Source organism: Parasteatoda tepidariorum, chromosome 3 (genome assembly GCF_982258835.1).
Source record: "Parasteatoda tepidariorum strain Cologne lab strain chromosome 3, Ptep-v5.0, whole genome shotgun sequence".
NCBI classification, from domain to species: Eukaryota; Metazoa; Arthropoda; class Arachnida; order Araneae; family Theridiidae; genus Parasteatoda; species Parasteatoda tepidariorum.
The window spans coordinates 66,887,306-66,908,146 of record NC_141757.1 but is presented as its reverse complement, the minus strand read 5'-3'; the positions used below and the strand labels follow the sequence as shown (position 1 = coordinate 66,908,146).

At 29.7% G+C, this 20,841-nt stretch overlaps 1 protein-coding gene across 1 annotated transcript in view; it reads right to left on the bottom strand.

Annotated features, from left to right (window-relative positions):
* The window catches only part of LOC107449199 (voltage-dependent calcium channel type A subunit alpha-1), a 345,775-nt gene that overhangs the window by 58,083 nt on the left and 266,851 nt on the right, over positions 1-20,841 (bottom strand). The window contains exons 13-25 of the mRNA XM_087159475.1: positions 20,539-20,559; positions 20,321-20,405; positions 18,241-18,368; positions 16,959-17,071; positions 13,703-13,812; positions 12,868-12,999; positions 9,353-9,425; positions 7,656-7,773; positions 5,803-5,900; positions 4,105-4,211; positions 3,944-4,023; positions 3,035-3,134; positions 1,942-2,131 (exon numbers count right to left, since the gene is read on the bottom strand). Of these exons, the coding sequence (XP_087015601.1) occupies positions 1,942-2,131; positions 3,035-3,134; positions 3,944-4,023; positions 4,105-4,211; positions 5,803-5,900; positions 7,656-7,773; positions 9,353-9,425; positions 12,868-12,999; positions 13,703-13,812; positions 16,959-17,071; positions 18,241-18,368; positions 20,321-20,405; positions 20,539-20,559 (1,355 nt within the window). The remainder of the gene's footprint in view (positions 1-1,941; positions 2,132-3,034; positions 3,135-3,943; positions 4,024-4,104; positions 4,212-5,802; positions 5,901-7,655; positions 7,774-9,352; positions 9,426-12,867; positions 13,000-13,702; positions 13,813-16,958; positions 17,072-18,240; positions 18,369-20,320; positions 20,406-20,538; positions 20,560-20,841) is intronic.

Here is a 20,841-nt window from a genome sequence, read left to right as displayed (position 1 = left end):
TTTATACTATCGTAATAATCGAGAATCCTAATACAATATTTTAGTTAATAAATGGCATCAAATTCGATTAAATTTTTTTTGTAGAACATCCTTTTTTTGGACAAAAAATGAACTTTAAGGAGTTGCATAACTTCAATTCTGTTCGATGACTTTTTTCCATCTCTGTAATAACTTTATGATTCCACTCTCATAGAGCATTAAAAAGAAAAAGTTCCTTTCAGCAAAAAAATTCAACCGATTGTGATTTGATGTCATCGTTATTCCTGAAATTTTGCCATTTAAAATGTTTTGTTAGCTTCATAATAATACAATGGTGTAAGGTCGGGTTATGAGAAAGATGTGACAATACCTCCTAACCAAGCTCTAATAATTTCGTTCGTGCTTCTAAAGATAAATGAAACCTCGCATTATCGGGGTGGAACACTGATGAAAGTTAATTTTTTGTATAGAAAAATTTAATTTCTTTTCACACTAAGAAATGGAGATGATTTTCTTGCCAATTCATAACTGATTTACGTTGTCATGTTATTGTAATATTGTAGTCACTACGTTTCAAGTCGCGTAAGTCTTTGTTGTTGTTTAGTTTAAGTTGAATGTGACAGATAAAAAATGTTAGATAAAACTATAGATTAACTTTCACAAAGTGATGCAGTATTCTTATTTAAAAGATAAGTTTAGTTAATTAATAAAAGATAACAATTATTAGATATTTAATAAGTATTAATATTTAAGAAATGTAATGTATAAATAATTATTTTTATAATTTAGATTTACATAAAAACTAAGAAATTAGAATACATTTATGAATTTGTTTAAAAAGATCTAACATTAAATATTTTTCTGAAAATATATTATCGTTTTTTTTTCAGGTACTTTGTAGCGATAACCTTTAATGTCTATTTTCAGAAGAATCATCAAAAATGCAGTCAATTTTACACTTTAAGGAACAAAATATGAAAATAAAAACAATAACAAAATCTGACAAACCATCAGTGAAGAATCCGGTATTAAAATTTTCATAACCAGATTAATTGCCTGATGAAGCTTCAAGGTGAGTCTTAAATATCCTTTCAAAATTTCTTAATATTTTAAAGAAATGAAGCAAGCTTTGATGTTTCTTGACACCCGGTGGCTAAGTGGTAGCGCTTCGCGCTCCCTGTGCAACAGGTCCTGGGTTCGATACTTGGGCCGGGCAAGGTTGACTCAGCCTTTCATCCCCTCAGTGGGTCGATAAATGAGTACCAAGCAAGCTTGGGAACTAAACACTGGGGGTTTTGAGTTCGGCTGACCACTTAACCGGAATATCTGCTCCTGCACCCTAGAGCCCAAGGTCAAGAGAACTGAGATGGGCACAGTAGGCCTTGGCTCTCTATGGGCTCTCGCGCAACTGAGTTTAGAGTTTTGATGCTTCTTTTCACACTTTCTTCAATAGTAATTCGTTACATTTCAATTATGATTCTTTTGTTTTTCCTCGGATAAATATTCATTTGAGCACCCTAATGTGAATGCGTTATGACTTCATTTTAAAAACGATTCATAAAATTGATTCATTAGGTTTTGTTCCTGGAAAACAAACTTTCTTTAAAAAATTAAAATACAGTTTGAAGAAAACGAATGTTATTAAATTGTATTCGTAAAGGTATCATAATTGAATATATCAACATGAGAAATCTAAACCTTAAACCAAGGACACATTTTGGAAGTTCACAGTTTTAGACAGTTTTTAAGGGTATGGTCAGTTCCTCAAAAAAAAAAAAAAAAAAAAAAAAAAACATTAGAGGAGGAATTTGATTCTTTTGCAATTTAATTAAAGGGTTTTCAATATGACAAAAAAGCAATTTTTTGTAAAAAAAAAAAAAAAATTGGCAAGTTAGGTCGAGCTACATTATAGTTGTTTCAGTTTACAGCTGCCAAAAAATAAAAATAAGCCGTGAAACTTACCTTTAAACTCATTTCTACAGCAAACACTCCAGTGAAAGCAAAATCAAAATAATTTAGAATTTTATTACTGTAAGAATCTTCATACACAGGGTCTTCGGCGGCTAATGATATACTACTTAATAAAATGATGATCATAATGAAGAGGTCAAAATAACGCATATTCACAACGAAATGAGCACCACGACGAATGCTAAAAATTAAATAATAAAAATGTCAATATTTTCATATTAAAAACAAATTTCTTACTATTTTGTCACACATGAGTCCAGTAAACAAAAGAATATTGCATGTTCAAAGTGAGTTGTGAATACAAATATGGGTTTTCGGGGCGATCCTAGAATAGCCCACCCCGTGGCGATTTTTTTAAATATCGCCAAGCAAGTTTTTTAAATTTCGCCAAACTTGGTTTCCAAAAAATATTTCCGGGAAACTATTTTGAACGTCCGATCACACCACCATCACACAACCGAAATTCTTAAACCTGATTGGTTATTTGATATGTATACCTACGTGAAAGTTGGATTTCGTTAGAAAAGAGGTAAAACGGTTTATTTTTTCGCCATTTATACTTCTGATCTCTTGCTGTTAGAATCATCGTTATTATCTAATTTTTTTAACAGTTATTTTATTCATTACCGTTATTATTTAATTTTTTTGTGCAGTGCCGGTTGAAAATGGCGAGCTAATGGACGAGTGAATTGTTAACTTTATTGAATGCAAAAGGTAAGAGAGCGATGATGGAATGGTGTATGAATCAAAATTATGTAATTTGGAAAAAGTATAAATGCTCTAAATTTGGAGAACAAATGAGAGTAAAGTAAAATTAAGAGTGAAGGTAAGTTATTTTTTATTCTTTAGAAAAATATTTTAATAAACTTGTAATAATTAAAATTGTTCTTTTTCTTTTCTTTTTTTTAATAATCAAACAGCAACGTTGTTCCCAGCAACAACCGCTAACTTGGCGAGATTTCAAAAGTTCGCCAAGAGGTGGCCTATTCTAGGACTGATCTGCGTAACAAAATTACCAAATGGCTTTCTTTTAAAGCTTTCTTTTTTAAGCAGCATGAGTAATATAAAGATTTTTGTAACTTACGGATTATGAGGCGAAAAAATAAACATTGATGAATATGGAAGCATTGGTCTGGGGCCACCGATATCATCACCATCTTCATCCACCTGGGCTTTCTCCTCATCTGAATGAAATTATTAAAGTAATAGAAAAGTTATATTTTAGAAATGTATCTGTATCAAGTTAATAATAAATTTATTCTAATATCTATTTATTGCCAAAACAAACAACAATACCTTCTTGAGACAGGAAATACTTTATAAGATATTTACATTTTTCTTGTAAACAAATATTTTTTTAAATGTTACATTAGTTTTTATTTGTATGATTATTTGCCAGCAATTTTCTAATTCAATAGTTGCTATTAACAACTACCTAACAACTTATTTCAACTACCAAGACGATGTTTATTCTATAACAACATGACCTCTAATTCATATCAATACATAACATTTTAAATCATGCTAATAGTATTATTAACGTGATTTAAAATGTTTTAATGACATTATTACCATTATGAAAAATGTTTTAGAAGCAGTAACACAATTAAAATAGTTTTTAAGACATCATTAGGACGATGCAAATCATTTAAAAGGTCCGTTTTTAAGTGGTAAAGAAATCAAACAATGTCATAAAATGAGTTGAATATAATAACAAATAAGGAAATCAACATTAAAGATCTCGAAATCGTTGAATCTATGTATATTTATCCAAAGAATGTAAAACTATTGAGAAGTTTTTATGTAAAATAAAAATAAAAAAAAAAATAGGGAAAACTTTTGCGTAAATTATTCTAACAATTTTGAGGAAATTTTTTTTTTGAATAGCATTGTTAAGTTTCTGAGATATAACAATAAAGCAAACGTTAGAACGTCGAAGTTAAAAATAAAATTGCTTAAGAATTTTATGCTATATTAATAGATAATTTAATACCTTCATCAGAGAGATCCGTGGTATCTTTTTTATCATTTAATGTATCACCCAATGTTACATTTAATGAATTTTCTTTGGCCCTGCAATAGAGATTAAAAGGATTATTATGATTAATTTTGGAAATAGTTACAGTTATAAATAAAAATAAATTATGTATTTACCCATTAGAAATATCGCCTAAATTGACTTGAGGGGAAGGGGGACATATGTTAACTTCTGGAGCATGAAGTCCCAACATCTCTTTTTCCTTTTCTGCTTGCGCTTCTCTCTACGATAGTAAAAACAAACTACTTTCAATACATTTAGGCTAAATGAAGACATTTTACTTTTACATTTAGGCTAGATAAAAACCTTTTACTTTCAATACATTTAGGCTAGATGAAAATATTTTACTTTCAATACATTTAGGCTGGATGAAAACATTTTACTTTCAATACATTTAGGCTAAATAAAAACATTTTACTTTCAAAACATTTAGGCTAGATGAAAACATTTTAATTTCAATACATTTAGGCTAGATGAAAACAAATTACTTTCCATACATTTAGGCTAAATAAAGACATTTTACTTTCAATACATTTAGGCTAGATAAAAGTATTTTACTTTCAATACATTTAGGCTAGATGAAAACATTTTACTTTCAATACATTTAGGCTAGATGAAAACAAATGATTTTCAATACATTTAGGCTAGATGAAAACAAATTACTTTCCATACATTTAGGCTAAATAAAGACATTTTACTTTCAATACATTTAGGCTAGATAAAAGCATTTTACTTTCAATACATTTAGGCTAGATGAAAACATTTTACTTTCAATACATTTAGGCTAGATGAAAACGTTTTAATTTCAATACATTTAGGCTAGATGAAAACAAATTACTTTCCATACATTTAGGCTAGGTTAAAACAAATTACTTCCATTACATTTAGGCTAGATAAAAACAAATATATGTTTTCAAAAGTAACTAGTAAAACTAGAAAAGCAAGACAGATTAATGACTATTTTAAATTAAAAGTAGCAGGTTTTAAAAAGTTCAGAATATATACTTAGATTATTTTAGATCAATTTCAGAAATGCAAAAAAAAATTTGTATTAACTTTATGCTTCGAACATTAAAAAAATAACTTAAAAAGTAGTTCGCGATCATGTTTTTTTAGAAACGTCATCAAAAGATGGTCAATTGTTTTTATAAAATACTGCAAAATTTTTTTAAATATTCTTCATCAGTTAATAAATAAAAATCGAAGTTTAATCTTGATATACTCATCAAAAACTCATCAATTATTTTCTTTTGCTTTGATTAGTATATAATTTAAAGCTATACGTATCAATTAAAGCTTGTGCCGCTTCATTATACGTACAGCAAATTTGAGCGTGTTTTCTGCTTTTAAGATGAAGCTAGATGATTCTGAATAAACAAAAGGTATATGATTTATCTATCAGTACCAAAATAATCAATTACGTACCAGTTTTGCAGCTAAAGTTACCGAACTAATGAAAGTAGTGAGTATTTTTATCAATCACTTCTTAATGCATCTAGAGTCACGAAACTTCAAGAAGGTAATTACGGCTTTCATAGCCGAAAATTTCACCGAATTCACCAAAATTTTCAAATTAGCGATGGGTTATTTCAATGCAGGAACATTTTCCTTACTGATTAGTTGTTATTGGTTGCTATTAAAATACATAAAATAGCATAACTTTTGGAAAAATAGTGCGTAGTAAATAAAAAATAGTTACAGATTCGTCATTTTAATTAGAAAAAATGCAAGAAACTCTTATTTTTATCTAAGATATTTTTTATGTTGGACAGTGGCATTTGGAAAGTTTTTAATTTTTAAATGGAATTGATTACCTCCTTTTCAGCATCGGCTTCTTCTTGTGCAAGAGTGAGCTCCTGAGCATTGGCTAAATTATCAACAGCAATGGCCAAAAATACATTTAACAGAGTATCTTTTCAAAAGGAGTTAAGAAAATTTCGACGTAACACAAATGTGTGATTTCATAATTATGAAAAAATAAATCTATAGTTTTTTTTTTATAAATTACTATACATGTTTCTTTCAATTAATGGAAAATATAAAATACATGTGAAGGGTGTTGCTTGAAAACTTTTTGCATAGGTTAATACAGCTTGTGAACAGTAATAATTATAACCAAAGCAGCTCAAAACGTTTCCTTTATGTGTTAAAAATTTTTTTGTGCTGCGTGGTTTTCTTTGAAGTATTACAAACTGTTCAAAACTTTAAAGGAATGTTTTTATTTTTTCATACTCTAGGACCACCATTATGTTTCAGAAACTGATTTTTAAATCGATAGAATAATCAAACTCCCTAAAATTGCTTCAAATATTAATTGGGTATACTATAGCCTACGTCACAGGTTGTGTTATTCCTACGAAATTTAACCCATGAACGGCATTTTCTGCGAGCCAAACTTTAAGCCACAAATAAACAAACGAAGTGTTTGATCGTTTAAATAGCTGCTCGCCAGATTTTATTGCATTATAACGAAAAGTAATTGATATTCGATTTTTGATTAATAATTGATTTATGTGGATAGTGGCATTTATGTGGATAGTGGCATTGAATTTAGCATTGCGTCATGGTAAATGTTATTCCTACTAAGTGGAAGCAGTTGTGTTTTTTTTTTTATATTATACCCAATTACGTTAGATTTCAGTTTGATAGAAGATTTGACAGCATTAAATTTCTCGTGTTTACTACTATCAGATGTTTTTGCATTTAATGATAATGTAAACATCAAACTTTGATGTCATTAGCATATTTTTGAATGTTTTTTTTTGTTTTCATAAAAAGTTTAAAACTTAGAGACAAACAGCCGACATTTAGTCTCTTATGAAAGTAAAAAAATTATATTTTCATAAGGTAACATGTGTCTTAAAAAATGCTGTTGTAACGGAAATGACATTTGTGTGGAAACGTTACAATGCGGTTTACTTGTAACTTCAAAATTTCCTCACAAAGAATATACAGCTATGGTGCATACTAATCCTTTATTGATAAATTTATTTATAATATCTATGGATTATAATCGATAAAGATTAGAAACATGAATTTTTAAGCTTTGTTTTAAACACACTGGTATGTTTGAACCTGGTATAAGATTTTTAAAACTTATTGGAAAAAATTAGTAAATAATTACTTTCTTTGTTGAAATCCCGTTTTAAAAGTTCTATGAAAAGTAGTAGTTTATTTTATGTTACCCGTCTGAAATTTTTTATAAGTTTAATTAACAGCTGATTGGTTTTCATGTAGGTTTATACGGTTTGATATATTTTTGTTTTAAATAATTTATTTTAGTCGGAAAGAACTGTTTAATGTTTTCGTATAATTTTTGTTGCGTGTTTGTTACATGTTTTTGTTTTTGTAAAAGAGATTTGAATGTATCTTTGCAAAATTGTTTAATTTTGTAGTTGATAATGCATTTGATTGTATCTTTGCATCTTGAAATGCAAAAAAGATTCGATTTGACTGTATCTGTATTTTTTAAATATCAAATAATTATAAGCATAGAATCATCATAATTTTTTATGAACATGTGTATGAAGAGACTTGCTTTAAACAGGATAAACTAAGAAATTGAAAATATTTAACTCCTTGTGATAAAATAACATAAGAATTTTACGCATCATATATGTTACTGAAGTACGTAAAAATGTCAATATCACATGTTATAAAAGGATACAATTACCAAACAACACTAGAATTATAAAATATAAACTATATATCATTCCACCATGTATTCCTCCTTGAGATTGAATTCCACTGTACATAACCTCATTCCAATCCTCTCCTGTTAATATCTGTAACAAATAATGAAAAAATGATAATGAATTTTCCTAATAACTTGGGACTTGGCTTCTGACTTTTTACTGCAACCTCCTGCTATCTATCAAGCCTCAACCTTAAGCTACATTAACGGAAATTCAGAGCTATAAGTAAACGCAAAAAGCTCGTCGCACTCTACAAATCTACTACTCGGGATAGCGGTCTGGGTTTAAATTAGCAGAATCATCAGTGATTTAATTAAAACTGTTGTTTAGAACTATTGGGAAATAAAAAATATAATTAAAAAAACATATTCTTTCTTAAGCTGTTTTAAGTGCATCCGAAACAATTTCTAACCACTTCAAACAAAAGTCAGTCTCGCTCTCTTCTAAAATAAATTGGGCGGGACTAGAGAAAATCTTGAGTGAAGGGCACTTTGGAAATACTTGGTTACGATCTGACTGCTGTAGTTCAATTCAACACCTCAAAAATTGAGCCCTCATTGAAGATAAAGCCAGTTTTTCGATCTTAAAAAAAGTAAAGCTCATTTCCCAGCAGCATGAGGTCCACTTTCAATGGATCCCGTCCCACGTCGATATCCACGAAAACGAGTTGGCTGACACTCTTGCAAAGAAGGGATAGACCATCCAGTCCCCTCCACCTCAGAGCTTACATACCTTGAACTTTTCGCAAGGCAAAAGGCCCAGAACAAACAAAAGTGGCTGCTTCCACCTACTCATTACTGGTATAAAGCAAAAAAACCAAGACTCTCTCTATCTCTTCCGGTGACAGGCAGACCAACACTTGCTTATCCCGACTGGCCAGCGGACACCTGAAAAGTCTCACATTTTCTACTAATCAAAAGATCTCTTCTCTTTGCCCTAAATGCCAACAAAACCAGGCATCACCTGAGCACATCTTGAATTGTTTAGGGCTGGACTGGAACGACATTCAATCCTCTCCCCTTTTAGTTTCTGACTTCCTAAATGACAACGGATTTATAGATCTGGTCTGACTGCGTCAGACCAGATGGGAATTAGCAATAACAACAACATAAATTGGGCTCTAATTAAAACAAAATTCACGAGTGACGTTTTTGATGTTGGTGTTACATGTTTTATTATTTCATATTTTTTGTGTGCTTATTCTTAAAAATTCTGAGAGTTGCATTTATACAACTGATCTTGTCTAATTCGGGAGAGGAGATTTCAAATCTAAAATTAATTTTGCTCCTAAAGCTAGATATTTCTTTTAAAAATGCATTTCAGTCTATTTTTCATCGAAATGTACAAGTTTAAAAGTGTTATACATAACAGGGGTCATGTAAATGTGGTGATAGACTTCTTGGGGGGTTAGGGTACATCAACATAAGGATTAAAATTTCATGAAAATCGCTTCTCGGAAAGTCGTCTGACGCCGTTATGGGTCCTATTATGACCTTTTCAGAAGCTCACGAAGAAACAGTTCATAATAAGGAAGCGGTTACAATTGTAACCACGGTCGGTTATAAGTAATCATTAGTTGTAAATTGCTCTATTGCTTAATATGAACTTAATATTTATTGAGCTAATAAATATTAAGCTCAATAAACATAGATTAGCGAATTAAACTTACTTGAAATACAGTGAGCAAGGCGATAGGAAAGGAATTAAAATTCTCAGGTGGAGTACCATCTTCAAAATTGAACCTTCAAAATAATAGAAAAGTAAGGAATTTATCATCAGCATAGGTAAATTAATCTAACAAAATAAAGATTAAAAATAAGTAGGAAAAATCAAATAAAATTATTAAAATAATATAAAAAAAATTAAAAAATGGAAATAATCAAGTGAAATAAGTATAAATATCAATGTGGTGGTGCGGATGTAAAATAGGTGAAGAAAAATTCAAAATTTATGGAATTATAGGTTAAAATTTTGCATTTTTTACCGATTGATTATATATTTTAATGGACTTTTGAAGAATATGTCGATTGCAATTTTTTCTTTTTAAAGATAAAACATTCTTGCCTAAAAATAAAGCTAACTTTAAAGAAGAGCTTTTTTATAAGGTTTCTTAGAATTTGAAACTAATATTTTTTTAAAATTATTTATTGCATTCTCTATAAAAACAACTCTGTATTAACAACGTTTCGTGGCTTTAAGAGATATACATTTCATTTTAGAGAAAAAGGCTAAGATGGAATTTTGAATTATGGAATTTATCCATAAATTATGAAAAAAAAAACTAAAATTCATATCATGCGAAATCCTATTAAAAATATGAGAGTAACAAATATTTACTCGTAGAAAATATATACATATTTAATGGAACACTCTTAGGGGAAAGCGAGCAAAGTGGCCATGGAAACGGGTGTGATTTGTAATGATACAGATTTGTTATGCAAGCCTATTAATACTCGGATGGCAATAAAATATGGATAACGTATTCTAAATGTCAGAATTGGTATTTGAAAAGTACATTGATCGCAATAAAGAAAAGAGTTAGTATTAAATTTTTGCTGAATTTAAGCTAACTATGAAACTGTTGATAAGTAATCATTATTTACTTTGTTCCAAGTATACTACTTAAAATAATGCTTAAAAAATTATTTTTGAGTTAATTAAACATGCAATTTAATATTTTATTGGGATTATTTTATAATGTGATTATTTAATGAAACAGCAAGTATATTATCATAAAAGTAAGTAAGTAAAAGTAAGACGGGTTTGTAAGCTTTTGAAAAAATCGACTCGTTCATCTTAAAATATTTTTTTAAAAGTAATGGTCTGAATTGATAAGGCCTCACAAGGACGCATTGGGGAATTCGGATAATTTGGCTTTATACAATGACAATAGGAAACAAAGATTATACTTTATCTACTTTCCTTACACGAAAATTTTCAATAATCAAAATCCATAAATTCCTAAAATTAATTTAAATTGCTCGCTTCATAGAACTCTTCCTCTTGCATTTTATTTGCTTGCAAAGAAAGAATTTTTTAAGTTTACTCTTTAAAATTGTGTTGCCGTTGATTGTTTTACAAGGGACCTTCTTACAAAAAAAGTACTTATAAACTTACCCTTAGACTTGAAATATTTAAATATTTGAAAAAATTAATATATATTGTATAATTACATAAGATTACAATAAAATATTTTTCAAAGAAATTGTTATTCAGAACTCTTCAATTACAACAGAGATTAATGGCTAATTATTTGTACCCACAATGGTCACGTGTTTTATGACGTTATGATTAAAAAAAATCCATAAAATCGTAGCGTGAAGACTTCGATCATTTTTCAAATTGTGCTTAAATTTTTTGGCATCATAGATAAGTGTCTCTATGAGTAGAATTTACTTAATTGCATATTAAGACTGCCGTGTTCAAGCAACTGTCGACAATAAGTGACTCGCGAGTGACTGACAATAAGTGACTGACTTTAGTATTTTCGCGATTGGAAAATGGATAATATTTGATAATGTGTCAAAAGAGAACTTTCTTCTGTTAAGTAAAAGCTGTAAAAATTGATGCAACTCCTATTTATTGGGTGCAGATTTTTTCAGTTTCGAATATGAAAATCTTTAGTATCAATGCGGCATTAAACAATTTGACACATTGATACAGATGCCGACCTATCTGTATGGACAAGATCAAGTAGTTGGCTTCATACCAGGAAGGTCCTGGTTTCGAATCCCGTTTCGGTGCATCTGAACTTAACGATGAAAAAAAAAGAAGGAAAAAAAAAAACTAAAATTCTACAAAGATTTTTTTTGATGTCTCAAAAAGGGAATAATTTTAAAACTAATCAAAATTTTAAAAATCTAGTTCACTATTCAAATCAGAGGGTGTACAGCTACCTTCGTGCCAAATTTCTATGCCGTGCCCTGACTAACAGAAAATATCAGTATCCCATAGATCAGGGGTTTCCAACTGGCGGCCCGGGGGCCGCATCCGGCCCACGGAACCTTTTTTTGTGGCCCGTGAGCCTAGTTGTTATTGATATTAGTTGTCATTTTTTGCTTACAATTTTTGTAAAAACTCTATATGGGTTTAAAATACTTTTCTCGTTAATAAAAACCTAATTTCTTCGTTTCTGTGAAATTTAACATACCAACGGTGGAAAAAAATTCATTTCTCAGGTTCTGCATCCAAGAAAATATTTATTCAAATACAAAAGTAATTGTGCATATTGCTCTTTTTTATTTCATTTTTTTGTATTTAGTGAATATAATTTAGCATGTGTGTATTAAAAATTTTTAGGGAGAAATTCTCCGATTTAACTTTTTTTGAAACCACTCATTAAGGACGAAAATATTTACACACACATTTGTAAATTTTAAATGTAAATATCTATTCTCTGGTGGTTGCAGCTGACAAGCCTCAATTTTCTCATTGAACCTTTTGCGTGCTAGTACAAAAGTTTTAATGCTAACCTTTTTAAAGTTTTATATCTTAACAATTAGATATCTGTTCCACATAAATTGTTTAATACATAGGTGCACATTAAAGTTATTGTAGCCCGAATTTTTATTATTTATTTAATATCTTTAAAAATATTATTAATAACAATTAAATATTTTTAAAAATTTACTTCTTATTTTAATTTGTAATTCAATACTTTTGTTTTGCACGACTTGGTAAAAATCTGACAGTAATATTTAACGTTCCTTCAAACATAAAAGAGTCCTACATAAAAATTAGACAAAGTTTGCGGCCCGCCATTTGATTTGCATTTTTAATTGTGGCCCCCTGCCTCATGTATGTTGGAAATCACTGTTATAGATAGTAGTGTTTTGTTTTAGGGAATTTCTGTCAATGTGTTATGTTAATGTTAGCACAGGGACAATTTCTGACAACTATGCTGCCAGAAATTTTCCTTAATATAATAGAATTTTTTTTGCACTATGGAGAATAGTATTATGCGCCTTAATTTCTAGTCGTGATACGTTAGTTAGTAAGATTATGTAATTAGTGGGATTATTTAATAGACTTACGAATTTATCTTAATTTTTGGATTGTTCAGAAAACATTCAGTTAAACAAATTTGAATTAGTTTTAAATACTATATATATATATATATATATATATATATATATATACTTTATTAAATAAATGTATTAGTATTTAAAGAAAGATGTTACTTACGCTCCTCCAAAAAGTTGCATTCCCAAAAGTGCGAATATCAAAATGAAAAGAAAGAGAAGGAACAACAGACTCAGAATGGAACGCATACTGCTCAGAAGAGATACAACTAGATTTCTTAAAGAAGCCCAGTACCTGTTGGTTGAAAAAGAACAAATACATACAGGCATTAGCGTTTTCAAAATAATAGCAAAGTACATTCTTAATGAAATAGCATGATAAGTAGTATTTTGAAAACTCTCATATTTCTAAGATTTAAAACATGTCATGGCCGTCGGAAATAGATATTCGAGTTAAGATAAACAAAAATGTAAAACGAAATCTGTCGAATCAATAATGAGGAAGGTAGGATAGAAAACAAAAAAAGTAATTTGATTACACGAGAACACTATGACGCGTTTTTAATACTTACCATTTAATTCATCTCTGTTTATTACTAAAATTAAACAGATTTTGTGGGTTTTGTCTTGCTTTTCTCAGTGGTGATTCTTTAGATTTCGATAGCCGTTATTTCTTTGTTTAAACATAAATTTATTATTCCGAATGTGTACATTTGTTTTTTATATTAGACTACTGAAATTCAATTTGTCATGGATTCTAAAAATACATATTAAGAGTGGTCATTATGAAACATCACGTGCATTTTCGAGTGCCACTAAATTGGTAGTAAAACGGATTTCAATGATGTTTACCTTCTTGGTGTTTCAGTATACTCTCAATTCATTAGAATGGTATTTTAGCACATTTTTTGAAGCTTCTTTAGTTTTTTTTAAATCAAGAATGAACAGAAAATTGATTATCAGTTAAAAATTTATTTAATAATGAAAAAGGTAATTACTTTGTCACTTTAAAGATCCTGAGAAGTCGTAATGCTCTGAGCACTGAAAGGCCAAAAGAACCTTCTCTATAACTGGACCATATGACTTCAAATATACTTCCACAAATAACCTAAAACACAAAATTACCTTACTCACAAGTAATAAATTTGAAAATTATTCATAATCAATAATCAAAAACTTAAATAATAATAATAATACAAGATATAGAAAATTTACAAAAACAAAAAATTTCATTTTGTTAATTTTATTTTTAATCTTAGTTTGAGCCCTCTTTCAAGTCTCTCAAAAAAGTAGCAAAATTTGTGGAACTGCGCTGTTTTTGTGCACTTTAAATTGCTAAAGAATGCCCAGTCCAATCGTATTTTCCCCAGTTGCAAAGCGTTACAGCTGCTATATGTGTCAGTAGGCAGAAAGGAATGAATATCATATGTCAAATAGGGCTGAAGAATCTATTGGTTAGACAATTCTTCTTTGTCTTCTCTAAGACAGCAGTGCCAAGATTATTTTTCGTCTATGGAACCTTAGATGATCAAACTTCTTCCGGTAGAACCCCGACTTAATAAATAAAGTATCTAAGGATAATTCTGAATGTAAAAACTTAAAAATGCTACTTTATTTCGAAAATATTTAATTATGGGAATAAATTTTTATCATCGTTTTACCAAAGAATATACATAGGGGAAGAATTCTAGCTGGCATAGGCATAATGTAAACCAGTCCTCTAAGGTTGGATGCGATATCTGTGTATAAGGAAAAAAAAACAACATTTAAGGGCACAACAGGTTCGTGAGACGGGTTTGCACCCACTTCTCTTCCCAGCCACTACTTGGGTTGGGTTAGATAGGTTTTCTCCTTTTGTTTATGGTTTGTTCTGCATTTTTACACTATCAATGAACAGTTCTGTACTATTAATTAAGATATGTCATGGAGTATACACTTATATCATCCCTGTTAATTAAATTTGCTAACTCATTTTGATATAGAAAGAAAGAATGAAATGGCGGAAGGCAGTGTACCCGCCGTTTCATTTTTATATGTAGTGCATGTAGAGTTGTCCAACAACCAGTTCACAGGCGACGTATAGTGCGGCTTTGAAGTTTGTAGTTGGCTCCTCCAGACTGAAAGTCTGGGGCTGTCTGCTGCTGTGGTAACAAGCGAGAGCGCATTTCTAATGGGGGTGAAATGGAGGAAAGGAGGTGTCGATTGGTTTACTCACGACGACCTACGCTAAGATTAAGACAAAATTTTTCACCCCACACCCCTATTCGTAGTGACCTTTCCTCGTTAACTATAGTACCCGCCACGACGCGAGACGAGTGTCTGGAGGAGTTCTCCTGAATGCCGCACTATACTTCCTGACTCTCACTCTAGTATGTCTTTGTGCATAATGGTAAATCTGAGTATTTTGCTCATCCTGTAAGTTGCTTTTCCGGCATAGCGTAGCGTAGCGCACTGCACCGAGCAGATCTCCGCCTTAGTTACGTATTCGAAGAGTTAGACTTTTCCTTCCTACGTTCTTTGGTTTTACCATTAATTATCTTAAATTAGATTTTATGTTCCACAGTTAAATTCGCCGTCTTGGAGCTTTATCCAGTTTAGTAAAGAATTCGTTTTCGGTGTATATGTTACCGTTAAAGTATGAGATCCGTTATTTTATAGAATACCTAGTTATTCCATGAAATAACTGATCGTGTCAGTTAAAGTGTAAAACTCTCTTGTATTTCATGGTTTAACTAGCTATTTCATAGAATAACGGTCTGCAGCCCGTTAAAATGTAAAATAATCTATATCATATATCTCGCATGACAAATACATTTACCTTCCACCCCTACTGCATTTATCTATTTTAGCTATCATCATAAAAATAACCGAAGAAGGATTTTTTCAATTGGGTACAAGAAGCGGACGCATAAAACAATTATATTCCCGATCCCAGTTCAGTGTCTGCGAACAAAAATGAATTAAAATCGAAGAAGTACCGGACGTAGAAATATCTCTCCGGTCGGTTACTACAGCTCTAAGTTTAGGTATTGGTCAGGGATTTAAAAAATGTTCGTGTAAAACCCAGTGTGTCAGCAAAAAATGTTTTTGTTTTAGAAATAATGTTCTTTGTAATTCCAAGTGTCATTTTAGTAATCCTTGTTGTAACAAATGATCTTATGGTACGTTTCCATAAATACCATTTATACGCTGCATAAATTAGATAAATTGCTTCTTTTTCATTTTAATTGTCTATCATTAGTTTATTTATAGAATACCTAGTTATTTCATAGAATAACTAGTTAAAGTGTCAAATTAATAACATATTACACACTTTAACGGACACGATCAGTTATTTCATGGAATAACTAGGTATTCTATGAAATAACTGCATTATATACTTTAACTGTAACAACTATACACATAAGCTTGAAAATGAATAAAATAGGCAGAATTATGATTTTCTTTGAAAGGTAAACTAAACAGAATTGCTATAAACGTTCAAAAAGATTATTAGGCAAGCATATTTATTTGCGAATTTAGTTATTTTATTTTGATTTGAAAAGCCGGATGAGGCAATACTAAGGCAATTTTATAATAAATGCATGTCCGTTTCATAAATAATTCAATATATTGTAATTAAAAAAATTATTTTTTAAAAACTAAATTTTATATTTTTTTATTGGCATTTTATTTTTATTAATTTCATAAAAACAACCAAAGTATTAAATAACTAGTGGATAACTGGTTAGATTGAAAAAATTACTGCCTAAAAAAGAAATAGCTCTCGAAACCCATTTAACTCTCCCACGGAACCCCAAGGTACCGAACATTTGAGAACAGCTGTTTGAAGCTGTTTGAGGTATCATTTGAGAACAGCTGTTTGAAGGAATCCATCTAACTTTCTCTCGATTTTCTTATCGATAATGATTTGGGGGATTAACAGTTTCGTACATCACATCATTGTTAGACATTTTATATCATACTGATGTACAGAATACTTTGTATGAAAAATAATAAAATATTATTAATAAATAAAAATCGACGGAAGTTAACATATAAAATTTTTTATTTTAAAGTTTTGTATTCTTTTGAAGAAAATTTAAAATAAAAATAATAATTTGTTTTTAAAGATTTACTAAACGTAAAACTAAGGTTAATAATTTCAGCTTCGACAACATTAAATAAAAAACTAGATTTATAGAAAATAATTATATCCACACATGTGCTATTAGAGGTAAGTTTATACTCAAAAATAAAAATTGATAAACTTACAACACAGTCAAATCTGTTGAAGGCAGATTCGAAGTATAGGCGAGGCCCGAGGGCATAAACTTTAATAAACATTTCACTGATGAAAAGTCCCAAAAATACAAATTCTGCATAGTCTGTAAAATAAAGATACAATTACATAAAAGAGACATATTTACTGTATAAACGAGCTCCAATTTAAAATGTGTTACTTAGGAAATCAATATTTAATGTCAAAAAGACTGAAATTTTAATATGTTTACAAATTATTATTTTCTTGAGTAGTAAATGAATGGATGGAGGTAAATGAAGGAATGAAGTGATAAATTAGCTAATTAATAAACAAAGTTAATGAATTGTAGGTGAAGTAATGAGTTATTAATTCTTTTATGACCTTATATTTTATATTTATCGGGTGTCTCGAAAATGACCGCAGATATGAAGAAATATTTAGATTAGAACAGAAATAGGGAGAAAATGCACTTTGTCCAAAAAACCAGCTATATTCCTTCAACTTTGAAAATTATTTACAAAGTTCCTCAACAGGTGGCGTTGCAGACGAGGAAACAGGCATGCCGCAAGAAAACAATATTTTTCTTCTTGCATGCCAGCACATTGGAACTGAAATATTTTTACAAGTTTTTCGCAACTTGTGTCTAAGACAGCACCACGTTGTTCCTGCAACTGGTATGCATGATTCTTTAAAATATTCTTTTTTTATCAGTTAGAAGCCTCATCTGTTTGCTATTTATTTTACAATTTTGAAACTTTAAGAGCAGAAATTCTTTGGTTTTCTAAGCAGAATCCTACAAGCCATACATTTATATCTTGTTCTTTTTCTGTTCAAATTACAGGCCGTTTTTACGAATCGTTTCTTCTTCTCCACGTCTGGCAAGTCTTGAAAATTATTCGACTGTTATTTCTAATCCTTACATTTTTAAAGCGAATGAAATTTTTTAATCATGTAATATCTTACCGCTTCAGTTTCATGGGATTATTTACATAATACTAAATATTGTACACCAATGTTGAGCTTTACATTTACAATCGAATCAGAGTGGTTAAGCTCCATAATTATAAATTCATCATAAATATAAATTCATAATAAATAAATAATAATTTTTAATTCATTACATAAATAAAATTTGTTAAATTTTTTGATGGACGTTACGAGTAGACACATTTTTATTGATGTAATCAACGTTCAATAATATATTAAAAAATTTATAAAATCTAAAATAAAATCATTCAAATGTATTTATAAAGACTTAAAATTAAAAAGATAGCTGTTTACAGTAATACTTACATAAAAAATCTGTCAGCCAATCAGGTTGGCCATAATGATTAGCTGCTACGCATACAGTATTTAAAAACACTAATACTATCACAAACCAGTAAAAGGCTTGGGTTTTAACAGCATGACGAATAAAAAATCTGAAAATATGCATTTATAAATATCTATTTTTAATACATAGATTAAAACATTTTAACTCTCATATATTGCATATTCAGTTTTATTGTTATTTTCATTTTAAATCAAATACATTATTTCATTAAATTATTCTAATTGAAACAAAAGCAAAAGTTTATATTAATTTAAAATTTACAAATCAATTATATCAAGTTTCAATAGAGTATATTGTAGCAATAATTGCGCACTAATAAGATATAAAAATATTTATTACTATAAATAACATAAGAAACACAAATGTTTAGGTCTGTTTATTAGTATTGTTTGTGCATTCTTATTGGACAGAAAAGTCTTATGATGAGATCTGGAATATACGGAAATCTTCGTTTGTGATTAAGACAAAATTTATACAAGTAAAGGCCTGGTTTCTTAGGAAACGTCGGCGTCAGTTTGAAACGAACGTTTACCTCTGATTGGTTAATTTATGAGTTTGACAGCATACGACATCGAACGCTCAGCTTGAACGACAACTGCCGTCCAAATCAACTGCAATTGGTGACGTTAACGTGCGTGACGTTAACAACAGAAGCAATGGCGGACAACAGCCAACAACAGAGCATTGAAATCAGCCAAAATTTTAATTTTAACATTAAACGTAGCTTCTTTTTCCTCTTCTTCTTCATTTAGCTAAGCTATAATGTGTTTTTTCCTGGACAAAGCCATTATTTGTTCTTTAAAGCACTGGTCGACAATCACAAAATCAATACAAATTCAAAATAAATATTTGTTTACGTTATTGACGCATGCGCAATGCAAGATAATGTCTGTGTTGGACCGACTGCTCACGCTGAGCTAACAAAAAGGTATTTTTATGCCGTCAATATTATATCAACTTAACGCTGACGCCCAGTTGAGACGCTTCTTCTAAGAAACCAGGCCTTGAGCTAACAAACCAGTATTTTGTTGGCGTCAGGGTAACGTCAACTTAACGCTGACGCCCAGATAAGGCGTTTGTCCTAAGAAACCAGGCCTTAAGGTATCTCGAATTTATGTTAGCTTTAGTACGCTCCCGTACGTAAGATTTTAAGTAATTGCGCATGCGCACTTCTAGTCCGCATGCGTCAGTTTTGGTGAAACGCGCATGTTCCCGTGAAAAAATATCAACGAAATTGTATAGTTAAAATAAATATAATTTATAATTAGGAAATGGCGAAAATATATCTAGTTTCTTATGGAACTAACTCGATTAGACCGTCATAATGTTAAGCAAAAACTAATAAAATAATTTTTTTTATTGAAGAACCAATGGTTGTAAGATCACACGATTCATTTCTAAATTTCATCAATATTCTTCAACTTCGTATTCAATGCCCATATTTTTAGTTCGAAGGTAGGCTTAAAGAGAAAACAACATTTAACAGCTATAAACAGCGTACTTGTAGCTTTGTCTTTGTAGCGTAAATCACGTAAAGGTACTTAACATTTAAAGTAAATGCGAGCATGCGCAGTTGCTGCAATCTATTTACGGATGTTAACGTAAAAGGGCGAAATCTCAGTAAAGGACATTTCATCAGAAAACAAAACAAAACAAAACAGGATTCATAAAAGTTTAAGTTAAGGAAGACTATATAGAAAATTATTTCCGCAAACGATAATTTTATTTTAAATTTGTGGTAGACGAAGTGAACAGATGATCAGAAAAATATCAAAAATGAAAATAACCAATAATTAAAAAAAAGAAAAAAGAAATGTCTTACACGGGGAAAAGAAAATCCATTAAAATTACCGTACTGTATGGTAATAACATTATTGGTAAAATAACCCATAACTATGGTAATAAAATCACAATACATCATACTTTTTTTTCTCAGTGCACTATAACTGCAATAATTATATTTTTAACATTGAAACTTGTTTATTAATCTAAATTTTATATTTTTTGAGAATTTTTGGAAAATGAAAAATATGTTCTCACCTTATTCTTTTTTCTACTCGCCAAAAGGCTACGCACGCACCTTTGTTCTTTATTTTGGCCTTAAAATAGGAAGCCCTAGCCAAACCTTCAAAGTAAATAAAATTATTTTTTAATGATATTAAATGTTAATAGAAATAAAAATTAAAGGTATGTAATAGTGTATCAAATTAAATATAATAACTTATAAAAAATAATTACAGTTAGTTAAAAGTACTCACCTTTTAGTTTTCCCTTTTTAGCTAAAAGAAATAGGAAAAAATTAATATTAAATGAAATAAATATTTTACAATGAAATACAAAGCAAAGAATAATTATAAAAAAATAAATATTGGAAATAAAATGGCTTAAAAATGCTTGCTTAAAGTTACTCAAAATATAGAAATAAAATCTTGTAAAATGCGTTATGCATTTTATTAAAAATAAATTTAATATAAAATTAATAAAATTTTTATTTGTATTTGTCAAACATTAATAAAAGTGATAAAAAATAAATTTAAATTTAATTTCATTAAAAAAGCGAG